Here is a 16,999-nt window from a genome sequence, read left to right on the forward strand (position 1 = left end):
TGGGTAATATGTAGAGTAGGATATTATAGACAGCTGGGCTGAAGAGAGATGTAAGGCAAATATTGTTATATAGACGGGCGGGCCGACATGGGTGTATTACATATATGGGTGGGCCGAGGTAGGGGAATATTACATAGATGGGTGGGCTGACGTAGGGTGTATTACATATACAGGTGGGCCGACGAAAGGGATATCAAATAGACCGGTGGGCCGAGGGTGCTATAAAATATTTATTACATAGACAGGTGGGCCGAGGTGGGGTATAATTATATAGACCGGTGGGCCAACATAGGATGTATTACATAGATGGGTTGGCCGACGTGGGGGATAATACATAGACGGGCGGGCCGACGGGGGTGTATTACATATATGGGTGAGCCGAGATATGTTCCATCAAGACATACAGCTGATGTAGCCACCAGCGAATCAAACACATAGGATACATGTACACTATCAGTGCATATACCTACCATCAACCACCAAATCTAAACCCCTAAGCACAAAAACATGAATCTATCATGTGTGGCATTGACCAATAATCCAGGACTGAAGTGGAAAAACCCCACACCTGAACCCTGGTGTGCAACAAATCCTATTTCTAAGCATGGACACCAGAAGCACAACACTCACAAAAATATATATGTCAAATTTTCAGTGCCAAACCCCAAACCGAGATGTACCAACCCCCAAACCCCAAACCCCAAACCCCAAACCCCAAACCCCAAACCCCGAGAGTGCCGGGTCTCGGGTATCGGGTGTCCGGAACTCGGAACTTGGGAGAATTTGGGGAGATCAATACAATTTAATTTACAATCGAGTTGATTGACAACACATTGACTTACCCATGTTTGCAATATATTTTTGTTTAGACATACCTAGTTCCAAGTTCCGGACACCCGAGACCCGAGACTGCTGGGTCTCGGGTGTCCGGAACTCGGAACTGGGGAAAATTTGGGGAGATCAATACAATTTGATTCACAATCAAGTTGATTGACAACACATTGAATTAACTATGTTTGCAATATATTTTTGTTTAGACATACTGAGTTCCGAGTTCCGGACACCCGATACCCGAGACCCGGCACTCTCGGGTTTCGGGGTTCGGGGGTTGGTACATCTCGGTTTGGGGTTTGGGGGTTAGTAAAATGTTTACAGATATACATAGGTTGATTTAAACATGTCTGGAAGATGTCGTTCGTCTAAAATGTCAAATCCTGAGTTCCGGGTGTCGGGACTCGGTACCCGGCACCCGGGACTCGGGTTCGGCACTGATAATTTGACATTCGGGTGTTCGGGTTTCGGGTGATATCTACCTCAATCTGCAGTTTCAAGTTCTTGATATCGGGAGTGATCATTGAATGATTCAATTGTGGCATAGGTAACATGCATGGAAAAACATTTATGTACATCGATCACTGAGCAATTATGTAGCCATGTCAACCTCCTCACCAGGAAGATCAACCTTTCCCTCAACATCCATCTCCTCATCAGAAGAATCATATTCTGGCAGGAGGTTACCTGGTTCGTTAGGGACCACAATATTGCCGGGGGATTCTGGCAGGAGGTTGCCTGGTTCATCAGGGAGATCAATTTCGCCGGAGGATTGTGGACCCTCAGGCTGAACTTGGGTGGGCTCAACCATGGGACCTACCACAGCAGATTCATGCTCAGGCGTCAAGGGTGTAGGTTGCATGACTGAAAAGTCCAAATCAATGAGGTTGGAAAGTGCGGAGGGGAGGGGTGACATGGACGGGGGGGACCTCCTTGACCAAGCAACATTATTCCATCGGCCGGTGTGTCCGGAAGTGAAAATGAAGAGTGCCGGTCGACCACTGTGCGCCGGAGGCTCTCATGGAGGCGTTGCAGGGTATCAATCTTAGCGTCCTGCTCCTGCACCCGAGCCTCAAGAATAGTGATGTGAGCTGCACCATCCCGAATCGCGATTGCCATGGAATGGAGATCCGGCATGGGAACATTGAGTGCTGCACGAGGCACTGCGACGCTGGAAGACCTGACTGCTAAGTAAAAAATTAGGTCAGCCGGTCATCAAAAGTATGGGTGACTTACCAGCTGGCGCAGGTGCAGGGACAGGTGCAGGGACAGGTGCAGGAACAGGTGCAGGTGCAGGTGCAGGTGCAGGTGTCTTCTTGGTAGTGATGGTCTTGCTGCGACCACGTGACTGCACCTGGGGTGTGGTTGCAGCAGGGATGGCCGGAGTTCGGGAAGGGCCACGAGATTGACTACGAGTTCGGGCCCTTGACCGGGAGGGAGATGGAGCATTGGATGGAGCAGGGGCAGGTGTCTTGGAACGCGTCCGGCCGGTGGTAGACTTCCCTCGGGTCCGTTTGGGCGGGGATCCCAGAGATGCAGAGTTGCATTTGATCTTCTTGGTGGAGCAGCGGATGCAAGACAAGCAGGGGAGGCTGGACCTCTTGTCCAATCGAGTCGCACAGGGCCAATTTTCCTTGACACAATAATGGCAGGGGTTGTTCTGTAGTATCCATTAGTAGATGGACTAGAGGGAATTTATTTGAGTACTCACTGGGCCAGGAATGGTGATATCAAATGTGGTAGTGGCTGGCGGGTCACCATCCGAAGCACTGGAAGTATAATTGGAGGACTCCTCCTCAACTTCCGGACGCCTGCTGGAGGTTGCCTGACAGATTGTTAATACACATGAGTTTCTGGAAAACTTCTAGGACTTACCCGAGCCTCCGGACGACTGACCGGAACCTCCGGACGACTGATGGGAGATTTCTAATGTAATGGGAATGAGTGGGAATTATACATGGGAGGTCTGGACATGTCCAAACGACTCACCGTAACCTCCGGACGACTGCCGGCAGTCAGCTGTGGACACATGAGCATATATTTAAAGTCCAAACGAAAAATGCAAACTTACTGAAGCAGTCCCAAATGATTGCTTCTTGGGGGAACTGGGTGACCGAGGCGACTGGGGCTTCCTTACCACAATGGTGCGCTGGGGAAGGACGACCTCCGGCACTCCACGCGAAATCGGCTGCAACAAATTGAGAGCATGTCAGAAATCAGCCAGAACACATACCTGAACAATTGGGTCCTCATCATCTTCTGACTCCACAAACGGCTTCGACTTGGGGAGTTGAGTTGACTTGACACGCTTGCGAGCCTTCAGCGCCGACTTTGGAGGTTGGGAGGAGTGTCCTGAAATCATTGGAGACTTCCTCTTGTTGCTCCCCCCAACTTCCGGCGACAGGTCGACGGAGGTGGCCTTACCTTTTCCTTTGTCCTGGACCTCGGGGGTCGTCTTGCCGGAAGGTCCGGCGACGACCTGAGGTGAGGGAATGACGGGGGTGGGGGAAGGGACAAGTGCAGGTGAAGGGACATGTGGAGACGGAAGGTTGACAGTGAGTGGGCCAGTGGAAACGTTAGGGACAACAGGGAGATCACAGGAATTGTCACCCAACGCCTCCCAGGCACGGACTTGCTTGCGCCAGGCGTGTCTAGCCACCCGGGGGTCATCGTGGCCAATGCTGTGCCAGTTGGGCAAAGCCTGGGGAGTCATGGAACGCACCCTCATCAGCTCCTTAGAGCAGGATGCCACAATTCCAGGGATGTACTCCCCTTTCTCATGGGCCCAGATGATGTCAGCCTACCTGGACATTACAAACATTAATGTTACACTAATTTAATAAGTTCAACATACCAAAAGAGTGGTGACCTGCTTTGTTAGAACAAGGTGGACGTCCACAGAGCCGGCCGGGATGTGCCGGGCGCTGGCAATGATGCCCACAAGTTGAGCAGTGGATGCCTTGAGGTTGGCCAATGAAGATTGAACTTGAGTAGACATTTGGATGGAGTTGACAGATGTGAGAATGTTGAAAGCAGGGTGAAATCTGTTATCAATAGAATGAAGTTTCAAAGAAACAATACAATTGAAGGACGATGTTGAAAATTCGTTGATTGTTTGTGTTTGTTTGGTCATTGTTCAACTTTCGGCAATCGCCGGCCATGTGTTGAACTTCGACATTATCAGTTATCAATCAGTTCATCAGTGCATCAGCTCATCAGATATCATGAGCTCTCAACCTGGGGTCAGATTTCATGACCCTCCGGTCACTGAATTTACTTCAATGGATGTGGATGAGTCCTCCCAGTCCCGGATGTCCCTTGGTATGTTTTGTTTTTTCTGATTTCAGTCAATTGATCTGACATGGTTCAGATCCATTAGATGATATATACCTTGGGCCGGATGATGAGTTAGACTCTGATTCTGGATCGTCCGGTGGTTTGGATGTGTTGAATGTAATTCCCGGTATGTTTTCCAATTCAAATGTACATATTTTACATGTGCAAATTCATCACATATCTCCAGATCCATCATCTCCGGCTCTGGCAGATGGACTGGCCCTGTACGATGACCCGGACTTGTATCTTGGTCCGGAGGATACCTTGATTTCGTCTGATGATGCTCCGGTTATACCCGATTTTCCTATGGCTGGTGAGATTACTCTTTCAATCCCATGGTCACCTTTCATGGCATTTCCCCAGTGAATGAATCAACTCCGGAGCCCGATCCGGCCACTCCGGGTGTACCAGGGGCACCCATACCTTGTAGGTATATTCATATCATTTCATGTGCTTTACTCATGCTATCTCCTAAGCTATGTCAGAAGCTCCCGAACGTCAATCGCCCGAGCCGGAACTCAACAATGAAGCCCTGCGTGCCATGGTTCAGGAGTTCATGCCAATCGGATCTTATGATCAAGCTGAAAGTAAGTATACAACAGTTGATTATTTATCTCTGCTAATATCCTGCAAGTTCAATCAATTGTAGATCGCCTGGGAGATTATGAACAGCATCATGGAAATCTTCCTGCCCCTACAGTAGCCCAAATTCTTGAGGCTGACAGACCATTCAGGATGGCATGGGCTGAAACATGCGACAAGCTGCAGAAAGCAGATGCGGACCTCCGGAGGATGCAAAGGGTAAGGGAGTCAACCTCCGAAATGCTGAAGGTATTGGATACCCTCATTGAGGCCTTTGAGGACTCAAGTAACATGTAAATATTGATCAATGTCTGATAGTAGACACATTGCAGTACTACTCAGTAGGTAGTCCTTGGTACTTGTATATTCTACCTACCCAGTACTTGCTGCCAGGTTTTCTGTGCTCGGTACTTGGGGCTCGGTACTCAGGGCTCGGTAGTTGGGGCTCGGCAGTTGGGGCTCGGTAGTCGGTGCTTGGTACTCGGGGCTCGGAACTCGGGCCTAGGAACTTGGGCCTCGGGGCTCGGTACTCGGTGTTCGGTACTCGGGCCTTGGTACTCGGTGACCGGCGTTCGGGCTTCGGTATTCAGGGTTCGGTACTCGGGCCTTGGTACTCGAGATTTGGCATTTGGCAATTACAATTTGTTTGTTAGTACTTTGACATATACATAATAGCACTTATGACATTACACATGAGGGCAGGAAGATATATGTACATTAAGTGCGTCCCCGTGCTCTGGTTACTCTAGGTGTACTGTCTACTGGCATTTGCAACTTACTCCGGGTCGTCCTCGTGGATGGTTCAACAGTGACTCGAGTGCCCCTCCTCCTTTTCTGTGCCGGCGGTGTGATACTCTCTTCCATTTCGACATCATCTCTAACCTCGCCCGTCGCGTTGTCAGTTAACCCAGCAAGGAGGTCTCCCAATTCGTGATGTCAGTAATGCACCTTTTTTGGCCGGCTTGGCTGGGCGAGGCTTTGGAATTGGACGTGGGACTGCCGGCCCTCTGGGTGTAGGACCTCCCGTCCTGGGCTTCTTCAGCGGAGGTCTCCCGTCAGCCAGGTCATCATCCACATTATGCTCCGTATGATGAGTGGCACTCTCCTTATCACTCTCGGCTTCTGTCGATGACTCCCGAGGCCTTCGGATGGTAACCCTCTGTTGCCTTCTCACTATACGAGTCTGAGGAGAGGGCGAGTTGCCAGATATGACAGATGGTACCATGTCCCCATCTTTGTTCTTCCATGCTTTGAACAGAAATGTGGGCCCTTCGCCTGTTTCTTGCCGAGCGAGCCAAAACTGGAGCAAGGTAGTGGTGTCCCAAATTTGCAGCTTCGAAGGTTCCTTCAAGTCAACATCCGCCGGAAGATACGTCCGGGCCACGAAGTCATCCTGACTTTGTACAATGGCACTCCATGGCACAACCGCCTTGTCCTTCCCGGAGCATATCCCTTTGTCCATGCATTGAACAATTTGTCAGGTGATGCGACGACAAACTCACGATAGTGCGATGTAAGAAAGGCCCTTACTATGGCCTTCTTCTCCTCAAGTTTGGTGTCGGTGATGTCCGGAAGGAGTGGCATACCCTCCCCATCCATTTCGAGTTCGAAGGCTGGTTTTCGAATTCGTTTTCGACCTCCCTTGACCTGACGTCCTCCATCCCGTGCCCCGGCGCCTATCATTGTGATGCTCAATATGTTCAATCTGGTATACATGGTTCACACACTCACCGAACTGTTCCTGCGCGTACTCCTGCCACACTGGCTCAATGTCCTCCCAGTCCTTCGTCTTCATGAAGCTGTCCCCATCTCCTAAGGCCTCATTATCATCATGCCTGCATGAATATTTTGAGACGAAAAATCTCAGTCGATGGATAAATGTACTCACATCCCGAACAGCACCTCGCCCTTTTCATTCTTCCAAGCCGACATCACAAACACTCTCATCCCACATTGCCTCCACATCTCGTTCGAAAAGTGCTCCATATATGCCGGACCCTTCTTACGAGCCACTTGTGCTTGTATCTCCGGAGGCGGACAGTTGTTGGACCACTCTTCGGCTGTTTCTTTAGCCTTCTCCAACTCGTCGTCATCCAATTCAGCCATGACTCTCTTCACCGCCGCCTGATAATGTTTGAACATACCAGGATCTCCTGGCTTTACCCCGGACTCGTCCTCAATCCTCTTCAGCACCTCTTCGCGTTTCTGCTGGTAGACCACCATCCTGGGAGTCCATTTCCTCCCATACTTGATCATGTCCTTCCTTTCCTTCTTTTTCTTGTTGTTGAACAACCAAGTCTTGTACACCTAAGAGTTGATGAAAGAATGTGACATTAAAAATTTAGTTTTTCAACACAACAAAGAAGCCTCACCTGCTTCCTCTTTTTCCATTGTTTTTGGTCCAACTTCGGAGCAAACAACCTGGCCGCCCTTGCTATGGCAGTGAAAATCGCTCGCTTCTCACTCCTTTTGGCAGCAGTCCACTCAGGAAGGTAGTTCTTCAACTCCAAAATCTCCTTGTCCGTGAGCTTCTGAGACTGTGGTTGACGCATCCTGTGTCTTCCGGAAGTCGTGTTGGTGGAATGACCTGTTCTTGCCATAGTGAATCAGAATGCAGAAATGGCTAAGGATTTGCAAGGTGAAAGTATTAATGAATTGTGCGAAGTTGAACTTTGAGCAAAGCCTAATGATAGGTTAATCGGCCCATATTGGACCCTGAGCCATTAATGGAAATGAATTTGTAATAAGCCAACAGGACTGCACCGCATCATATTGCAATAACAATTCATTACACCTGAGCTGATGCCTTGCTTGCAACATTAATAAACAAGATGAAGATAGGTAGATGCACCCCAGTGCAAAAATCTCACAGGGTGGAAGCAAGGGGCAGCAAAGGTAGGAAGACTTGGGTCAAGGTCCCACTTGCAAGCACGAGGCGACATGCCTACAGGTCCATGCCTAACTCTCCCCCGGAATCACCAACAATTCAGCCTGTTGAGGCACCGCCTCCTTGGGAAGACTTTCCTGACAATACTTACGAGCAGGACCAAGGCTCATTTGAGCCATTGCAACTCCCAAAAACCATGGCAAGTTCATGTACAATGTTGGAGTGTCATTCAAACTATGGCTAAGCATTCAAAATACAGAGTCAAAATGACTACCTCAGGCAATGGCTGCCAAGGCAGGAATCATATCTACATCACCTCCTCGATCGAGAAGCTCCACCAGAAGACAGGAGATGCATCATCTGCCAACAGGATGGGGTGTACAAATGTCAAGATTGTCTTGGCGAGCCACTTTATTGCACGGGCTGTTGCAGGAGTCAACATCGTAGCAATCCTTTCCACTGGATCAGTCAATGGAATGGGCGATTCTTCGAGCGGAGTTGTCTAGCTCATGTGGGACTCATTATATACCTTGGCCATGATGGCAAACAATGTCCGGCGGTCACCGATCAGTGGAATTTGTTTGAAGAAGATGAACCCGAAGACCTGCTCGAGCCTGAAGATCTGCCATTTGTGTCCGGACCCTGAGTTCCAGCCAAAGGAAAACACCATGGTCATCGTGGACAAGTCCGGAGTTCATCGCCTGGAGGTTCGATGCTGTGAATGTCCGAATGCCATGAGTCCGGACATTCAAATGTTTCGACACAGATTTTTCCCTGCATCTTTTAACAGGCCAAAGACTGTGTTCACCTTCAGAGTGCTCAATGATTTTCTACTGGACAGCCTTGAATGCGGCACCTCGGCGATGAACTATTACAGCAAGCTCCGGCGAATGACCTCCAGCATGTTTCCACACCTTGTTCCGGTAATGCCTTACCCTCATGATCTACTGGACATCATATTGACAAAGCACATTGCAAGGACCGATACAGAGAGCTCATGAGGGTCGCTCGACAGTGGAGGCAGTTGAAGACAATGAAATGGCATGGCTTTGGCCATCGTTCTGATAACCCGAGCACAGGAGAACTTGCATTATTTTGCCCGGCATGTCCTCAGCCTGGGATTAATGTGCTGTTGTCAGAGGATGAATCTCTTGATGAGTGAGTCCTATTCTCAACCTATGTGGCCTCCATAATAATACTAGGGATCCAAGCTGGAAATACACCCGGTCATTTGTGATGGACGGAAATTTCAAAGCCGAACATCTGCATCCCATTAAGCCATTCGATGAAGTTTGGCTGTCCGATGGGCTTGGATTCATGGTAGGAAAGGACAGGTATAAAATGCATCTGGCAGAGGCTGCTGACACAGTGGAAAAATCAAGCTGCAACAATCACCGGGCAGTAAATCAAGCTAATGCTGCTCGGCACAAGCTGGAGTCCACCGGTATCGGGGGAGTTGCCTGTGCCAGACACGGTTGCTTTGTCCCTCACTCCATGGTGGATTTTCAGAAAGGCGAAAGGCAAGCCACATCCACCATTCCCCATTCACAAGTTAACCATGGGTCACTTGCAGACAAATGAACATGGACTATGCCCTTTGCGAGGCTTCCCGGCACAACATGGAAGGCATCACCAGGGCTGTCACCTTCTATGATATTAATTGTCAATACAACAAACACTTTCGGGTTCAGGTGGATCGAAGTCGATTTCTAGAAATGGCACCACAACTAACCATCATTCCCGGAATTGGGTTATGGCACGTTCATGGCCATCAGGACAGCTGCTATGTCCGATATGCTTCTAACTTTATTGAAGGCATTGGTCGGATCGATGGAGAGATCATGGAGACGCTATGGGCACGGCTCAATTTGATCTCCCCTGCTGCTCGGGGAATGTCATCTCCCCACCGAAAGGAATGCCTTGATTATCAGATGAATGACTCCAATTTCTGCAAGATGATTCGCATGAAAAGGACTCTATGCCGGAAATACAAACTGGCTAGGAATGGTATCTTAGAAAGTGGAAAGGCATTCGACAGACTCGATGAAGCAGCACCCTTACATTTGAAGACAGAATGGTTAGCCAGGGAGAGGCTAGCTCAGTCAAGCAGATTGAATGATCCTTCAGCCATGGATGAATATGAGATCAATATCAAAAAGGGTACATTGAGTTCCATTGTCTCCGTCGAGGTCTGAATTAATATTGCACTCAGCACCTAGCAAAAAGGAGATCGAGCTTAGATTGTTAGAGGAGGGTAACACCTGCAATGCAGCACCCTCTCGCAGATCTGTGGCGACATGGATATCAACAGGGTTAGCAATTGAAGAGGCTCAGATTGCATTGCTCATCGAGGTCCGAAGGATCGGAAGAAGATCCACCAAGACACAGAGATTAGACATCGCCCGTCAAAGAGATCGGCTCCAAGGCCAGATAGATGGATTTGCTCGGTCTGCTCTAACACATCTCGGGGAGGGATTTGATGCAGATGATGAACCTGAAGACTTGGACGTAGACATTCTAGATGATCTCAATGATGACCTGGTGTAGGGATTCATTTCTGGCTGGGCTTGTAGAGACTGTTTTTACCTTACCTTATGTTGGCACTTTTGTAGCTTACATAAGCAATCAATCTTTTCACCAGTTACCAGTAAGAGTCTGAGAGATCAGCAAGTATTTATGATATTTCCTCTACTCTGAGCCTTGAGCCTGGTCCAGAAACCCTTTAGGGTCGAATAGCAGCTAGGTTCTGCAAGACCCAACACATTGTTCAGACTCACCATCTGAATTGTTGTACCTTCAACTGGAGCCCACCGCGAGGGTTTCTTGTGTTTCTAGGCTCTCTAAGCTCACCAATCATCCCCCAAATTCGCCTATTATCCCACCACAGTCATTCATTACCAGCTTCTCCCACAATTCCCACTTTTCAGCATCTTGTCCTTCTCCCCAGCGCATTGATAAGCGTTTTTCCCACGCGTTTTTCGAGCGGATCTCTCGAAAACTTAGGGTCATATTCCCCTCGTCCATACGATCATTTTGCGCCCTGGCTCATCGAAATTGGAGCAGTAGTTGTGGAGATATCGAGTTTTTGGTGTTTTTGAGAAGTTGAGGGGAGATAAGGGTTTTCTGGGTGCTCTAAGGCCTGTCTCATTTAGCTCTTTTGGCAATTTACCATCCCCCAGTGGCTCTGTCCATTGCCCCAATCAGCTTCTTGATAGGACCAGTCCTTGTTGCCCTGCACCCTACCCCTTCCTCCTCCTCCCTCTTGCACCTCCGCACTTTTTTGCACTTTCACCAGCCCATTTCGCATCAGAACCCCATCGACCCTATATCCGTTTTGAAGCCCTCGTTCATGGCTTTCATTCGCGCATATTTGCGCCTTCACGCGCTCAGCCGTTCGCTCGCTATCCGCATTTGCGCGCTCCTCCCAATTCTTTCGCCCCATTTTTGCGCTTTCTTTATATCTCGTCGCCCTGTGATCGCGTGCCCATCGCCTTAGGCGCGTTCTGACCGCATTTATCCGCTCTTTCCATCCATCTGATCAGATTTCCGATACGCCCACTCGCGCCCTCGCTACTCGCCGTTTTCGCTATTTTCGCGCGTTTTCACCATTTCCTTCATATCTCCCTCAGTTCTTCACCAAACCTAGTCAACCCTATACTCATTTCGAAGCCCTCGTTCGCCTCTTTCTATCCGGCTACTCCCCATCGTCATCCATGCAACCATCATCGCGTTTTTTCACTTTAGCATCGCTGCTCCTCCAGTACTAAAAGCAAAGTCTGGAGATTATCGTTTTATTGCATTGCCTGACCCTCACTCACTGGCGCAGTTTACCTGGCATACGCGTCAAGGAGACAAAAGGTGTTTGAGGACCCCCAGGTTAGTTCTCTTAAGTTTAGCTTAGCTTTGGTTTGCATAGGTAGATGACTGGGGACAGTCATGATTCAAAGTTCCCATGAGATGTAGGGATTCATTTCTGGCTGGGCTTGTAGAGACTGTTTTTACCTTACCTTATGTTGGCACTTTTGTAGCTTACATAAGCAATCAATCTTTTCACCAGTTACCAGTATGAGTCTGAGTGCTGAGCAAGTTTCTATGATATTTCCTCTCCTCTGAGCCTTAAGCCTAGTCCAGAAACCCTTTAGGGTCGAATAGCAGCTAGGTTCTGCAAGACCCAACATTGTTCAGACTCACCATCTGAATTGTTGTACCTTCACCGGCGTATTTCACAGAGACATCTCACACATGGACAAACTCTCCCGAGCTAACTGTAATCCCATTGCCATCAAACCTGGGGGTTGATAGATGCAGACGATGCATGGCAGAGGATCTGATTCCCCTGGAGATGTCGCTTCGTGAAGGGCAGGCCAATGATGCCCTTCACAATCTCCGCATTTACCTTTGCAACAAGGCCATCCTGTTCTGAACAACCGTTAGGCAGGCCAATTCCCAGGCCCTGAAAACTCGAGCTTGGTCCCAGGTGACGTCGGTGCAGCAGGCAGTCTCCCTCCATGCCAGCATATATACAAAGACAAGGAAGCAAATGATGAAACTTGAGCTGGGGCAAGACCAGCTTCAGAAATACAAACCCCTGCTTCGCGAGCAACTCAAAATCAGCACTGCAGTGGGAGACCCAAATGCCCGAGGTCAACGAAATGAATCTTTGGCTTGGTTTTGGTCTGTTGAAGTCGACCTCGGGGGTCCTGATCAATCGTGGAATGAAGAATGTGAGTTCCCGCTTGCATGTCATATCCCGCGGTTACCTGACTGGACCCATGCCAAGTTTACCGAGTCCATTGGCTGAGGGCAAAGGCACTACGGGATCGATGGAGGGAAGAAATGCTATTGGTCACATTGGAGATGGATTGGACATGTAAGTTCTTTTTGTGGAAAACAACCATATGGGGCGAGCACATGCAGGAATCATTGGAGAAACGACTTCTGGGTCACGGATGCTACGCCGGAAGGCAATCCCACATGTATTCATTGCTGGCACAGGATGCGCAGGCAGCTTTTCAAGACCTACACAATGTGTTGATAGAGGCTGGAGATGAATGAACATTGTTTTCTCATGAAGTCCCTTTTTCCACATACATAATTGACGCCCGGGAATTGTCCGGGTCAGCCCATGTCGGAGTTTGAATTTTGTATCCATCCATCAGTGATTCTTATCTTCACATCTTGACCATCTTTCACTTGTATTGCCAGCGCCATAGTCCTGTATTAGCCATGTCTGCATCTCATGCATCCACTTCTGGCACTCTGAATCCCGGAAGCCATTACCGACCTCTGAAGCTGAGCCTTGCAACTATTTCCTGCACATTGGCAATGGCTGGATCATGTGTCCGTGCAATCATCTCTCAATATCGGATGGAAGCTGCCAACAATGGTCTATCTGCTGACCGGATCAAGTATTTTAAAGCCGGGCTGCAATGGGAGATGAATGTATGTTACCACTGCCCTGATGACTTTGTTGGTCAATGCTAAGAATTTGAGCAGACATTTGTCACACCACTCCTGCAGTACTCCGCTTCACAGAATATTGTGTCAGTTCTTCCGGTCCCTGTCACTTATATCCTTAAGTTGTATCCCATGCTGACCTGGAACACTGTTCCGGACGACGTCTTTTCATTCCACCTCCTTTCATTTCATGATGAGCCAATTGCAGGACATCCGTCCTGGATTGTGTTCGCATATACATGTCCATGGTGGATGGGAAACACCACAATCCCTGATCAACCATGGCAGTGGGATGAAATAATGGCTTCCTGCGTCTCTCACTACCAGTATTGGGCGGTAAGATGTCAGCTGAATTACCTTGATTGATGACTTATCTGTTTCAGCTTAATGTTGAGGATGATGCTTTGGTACTTCCAGAGAAGTTGAAAAACACTTCGACTCCACCACTCATGGGACTGAGATTCATCAAAGAACGCATGGAAGCATTGCTGGAGGAGCAAGATCAGGGCATCGAAGCTAAGATGGGAGAGGTGAAGATGTACACTGACATGTTAGAAAAATTGAGGAAAGGCAAAGGAGTGTAGTCCCATTCACTCTTCATTGTATACAAGATGTAACATATTCTATGCATTCAAAAATCTCACATTCGAGTCCCAGACGCCCAGGTCCCGAATTTCGGAGGTCGGGGCTCGGAGACCTGGAGCTCGGCAACTGTGTTGGGTGTCAGGGTATCCAGACCATTGGAGATAGCATGTGTCAGTATTTTGCGTTTCATGGTTTATGTTGGGTGAATATGGAATCAGGGATCAGGGACTCGGTATTCAGAACAGTGTCAAGTCCCAGGTCACGAGCTCCAAGTCCCGAGTCCTGAATTTCGGAGGTCAGGGTTCGGCGACCCGGAGCTCGGCAACTGCTGGGTGTGGGTTTTGGGACTCGGGACTCGGAGCTCATGACCTGGGACTCAACACTGTTCTGAATACCAAGTCCCTGACACCTGATTCCATAATCATGAAACATAAACCATGAAACTTAAAATACTGACAAATGCTATCTCCAATGCTCCGAGTACCCTGACACCCAACACAGTTGCCGAGCTCCGGGTCGCCGAACCCCGACCTCCGAAATTCAGGACTCGGGACCTGGGCGTCCGGAACTCGGTATTCAGAACAGTGTCGAGTCCGGAGTCCACCATGTCGGGGTTCAGGGTTTTGTTAAATGTGTATGGCAATAACAAATGTTAATTCGAGCGTATTTATACATCTTCCCCCAGTCTCAAATATCACGTGCTGAGGTCCGGGTGTTGGGACTAAGTACCCCGGCACTCAGGACTCCCATATGTCAAGTCCCGAGTTCCAATTATCGAATACTGAGGCTTGCATCCAAATTATTTAGTCCCACATATCACTTGGGAAATGCTCAAAATTGAGTATTGAGGTCCGGATCACAATTGGTACATGGTATTCATTTGTTGGAATGTATATAGGTCACAATGCTTGCTCTTTGTTTGATCTTTCACACGCTGTATGGACCATCCACACTAGCCCATCCACATGATGGAACACCAGCATAAATATGAACAGCATCCCTCATATACCATGCCCAAGCAATCCGATCCCCTTCCACATCATACACTCCATGTCTCACAATCTTTCCGGAAAACGCAATCATACAGCCGGAATTGTACTTGAACTCCAGCTGAAGGTTTGGCATTGTCATCCGAGCATTAGAATAGTCCCCCACGGTGGTGAGAATGTCGAAGCATTCAGCAATGGACATGTGGTCTCGATGATGGGGGGTTTCCCGATTGGAAATGATGGAGAGGGTGTTAAACATGGATGCCCAGTACTGCAGGGCCTCCAGCATCTGTGGCAGATCCTTGCTTATTGCTATATTTCCAAGGTTTGACAAGGTTCTCAACCCTGCCCAGTACTGCTCAGGATGCATGACTCTGAGTGCCGCGGACGCGATGGCTGCTGGCCTTGCAATGGCTTTGAGGATATTCTCGCAGGAAGGTCCCTTCAATGATGCAGATACCTCTGGATCGGACACATTCTTTGGGATTGGTAAGTATGACTGCCGGAATCACCATCTCATCAGATCCTACCTCGTGTCCCTGTTGAAACCATGCCGGAGATAGATTGATGCATCCGGGAGTTGGTCCAACATCTTCCAAGCCCCGGTTGAACAACCTTTGATTAGTTCGCCAATTGCCATCAGCCCTTACACTTTTTTCGAGGCTTGGAGAGAGCAAATAGGTGGCCTCCCTGATTTCCTTCTGTAGGTTCCATTAATATTCGATATCCATCGAGTAACAATGTATATTACACACCTGGGTGGTGTCTGTCAGGGCGTCTGGGAGATACCATGCAATGATGGCACCGGATGCATCAAGAATTATTGCAGGTTCATCGACCAACCTTTTGCCTTCATGGCCAGGAGGACACCTCTCAAGCAACCTCGCCTCTTTATGTTCATTATGCCCGGTGTCCTTCGGGGAGATCAATTTGCTATATCTTGCAATATCCATCTGCATCTGAACTGTCATGCAGGAATTTGAATGATAAATAGAATTTTCCGAATCTGCAGGAAGACCCACTGGGATTTTTAGATGCCTTTATGAGTACATCAGCCAAGCGATTGCACACCATCACCAGATCAGTGTCTAGGTTGGGGGAAGGTATGACTGGGCCTCCTCCAGTCTTCTCTGCCTTGAATTTCTGTTCAGTATATTCCCCTGCTTCATGAGTCACAGTCAGGGCCCAAGTGCACCAGATGTTTATGCTATCAGGAGGGGAAGGGGAAGAACCGTTCATGCTGGATGTTAATCTTGGGAAATCAGACGCTGAATGCTGGATGTCCGGACTTTGGTGTTATAGGGGGTGGAGATAGAGAGGATCAGATAAGGGAGCCATGGATAATTTTGGCTGCTGTCAAAGATGTATTATTATCCATTGCTCAATGAAATACTACCTGATTGGAAGTGTGCTGGTCATCAGATATTCATTTGTCGACTCCCGGGTCCCGGTACTCGGAAGTCGGTACGGTTGACCCATATTTTGGTGGTCGGAATTTGGCGTCTCATAGGGCAACACAAGCTTCGTACTGCCATATCAGGAGATCACCTGCTGCTCCGGGAACTCGGTAACTGTGATTTATTACCTCCTCTGAGTAAGGTTGACTCGCTGGTCATCAGATATTCATTTGTCGACTCCTGGGTCCCGGAACTCAGAGGTCGGTACGGTTGACCCATATTTGGGTGGTCGGAATTTGGAGTCTCGTAGGGCAACACAAGCTTCGCACAGCCATGTCAGGAGATCACCTGCTGTTCCGGGAACTCGGTAACTTTGATTTATTACCTCCTCTGAGTACGGTTGACTCACATTTTGGTGCTCGGAACTTGGCTTCTCGTAGGGCAACACAAGCTTCGCACCATGGATTCCACATTCTGCAAGACAACCTAAGCACCATCAGAGGCCATGTCAAGAGAGCACCTGCTGCTCTCTTCAGAAACATCTCAACTTTGGTTGGCCATTTAACACGGAAAGTATTGACTAAATTATGTGTTGAGTTCTGGGTCCCGGAACTCGGTACAGTTGACTCCAATTCTGGTGGTCGGAACTTGGCTTCTCGTAGGGCAACACAAGCTTCGCACCCTGGATTCCACATTCTGCAAGACAACCTGTGCACCATCAAAAAGTATTAACCAACTTATGTGGTGAGTTCCGGGTCCCGGAACTCGGAACTCGGTACAGTTGACTCAAATTCTGGTGGCCGGAACTTGGCGTCTCGTTGGGCAACACAAGCTTCGCACTGCCATGTCAGGAGATCACCTGATGCTCCGGGAACTTGGTAACTTTGATTTATTACCTCCTCTGATTTGGTTGATGTACAACTACCTCAGCTCCA

General features: G+C 48.7%; 5 protein-coding genes across 5 annotated transcripts; all 5 read left to right on the top strand.

Moving 5' to 3' along the window:
- Window positions 1-8,720: 8,720 nt before the first annotated feature.
- F5891DRAFT_902985 (uncharacterized protein) lies at window positions 8,721-9,423 on the top strand (the record flags this gene model as incomplete). Its single annotated transcript, XM_041373495.1, is given in 3 exon segments — window positions 8,721-8,794; window positions 8,839-9,198; window positions 9,210-9,423. Coding segments are annotated over 3 exon segments (648 nt in total), but the record flags the coding sequence as incomplete, so codon positions are not given.
- A 144-nt stretch (window positions 9,424-9,567) lies between these two features.
- On the top strand, window positions 9,568-10,183 carry F5891DRAFT_941805 (uncharacterized protein; the record flags this gene model as incomplete). The annotated part of the gene is made up of 2 exons (XM_041374364.1): window positions 9,568-9,796; window positions 9,849-10,183. The coding sequence occupies 2 exons, from the start codon at window positions 9,568-9,570 to the stop codon at window positions 10,181-10,183; spliced, it is 564 nt and encodes a 187-aa protein (XP_041232305.1).
- Window positions 10,184-10,985: 802 nt separating this feature from the next.
- Window positions 10,986-11,403, top strand: F5891DRAFT_1182141 (uncharacterized protein; the record flags this gene model as incomplete). Its single annotated transcript, XM_041366120.1, has 2 exons — window positions 10,986-11,108; window positions 11,179-11,403. 2 exons carry the CDS (start codon window positions 10,986-10,988, stop codon window positions 11,401-11,403), a joined length of 348 nt encoding a protein of 115 aa, XP_041232306.1.
- A 1,012-nt stretch (window positions 11,404-12,415) lies between these two features.
- F5891DRAFT_941869 (uncharacterized protein) lies at window positions 12,416-12,691 on the top strand (the record flags this gene model as incomplete). The annotated part of the gene is made up of 1 exon (XM_041374369.1): window positions 12,416-12,691. A coding segment is annotated over one exon (276 nt), but the record flags the coding sequence as incomplete, so codon positions are not given.
- A 171-nt stretch (window positions 12,692-12,862) lies between these two features.
- Window positions 12,863-13,677, top strand: F5891DRAFT_1182142 (uncharacterized protein; the record flags this gene model as incomplete). Its single annotated transcript, XM_041366121.1, has 3 exons — window positions 12,863-13,078; window positions 13,133-13,429; window positions 13,477-13,677. 3 exons carry the CDS (start codon window positions 12,863-12,865, stop codon window positions 13,675-13,677), a joined length of 714 nt encoding a protein of 237 aa, XP_041232308.1.
- Window positions 13,678-16,999: the final 3,322 nt, after the last annotated feature.

Source organism: Suillus fuscotomentosus (genome assembly GCF_016647785.1).
Source record: "Suillus fuscotomentosus strain FC203 chromosome Unknown F5891scaffold_4, whole genome shotgun sequence".
NCBI classification, from domain to species: domain Eukaryota; kingdom Fungi; phylum Basidiomycota; class Agaricomycetes; order Boletales; family Suillaceae; genus Suillus; species Suillus fuscotomentosus.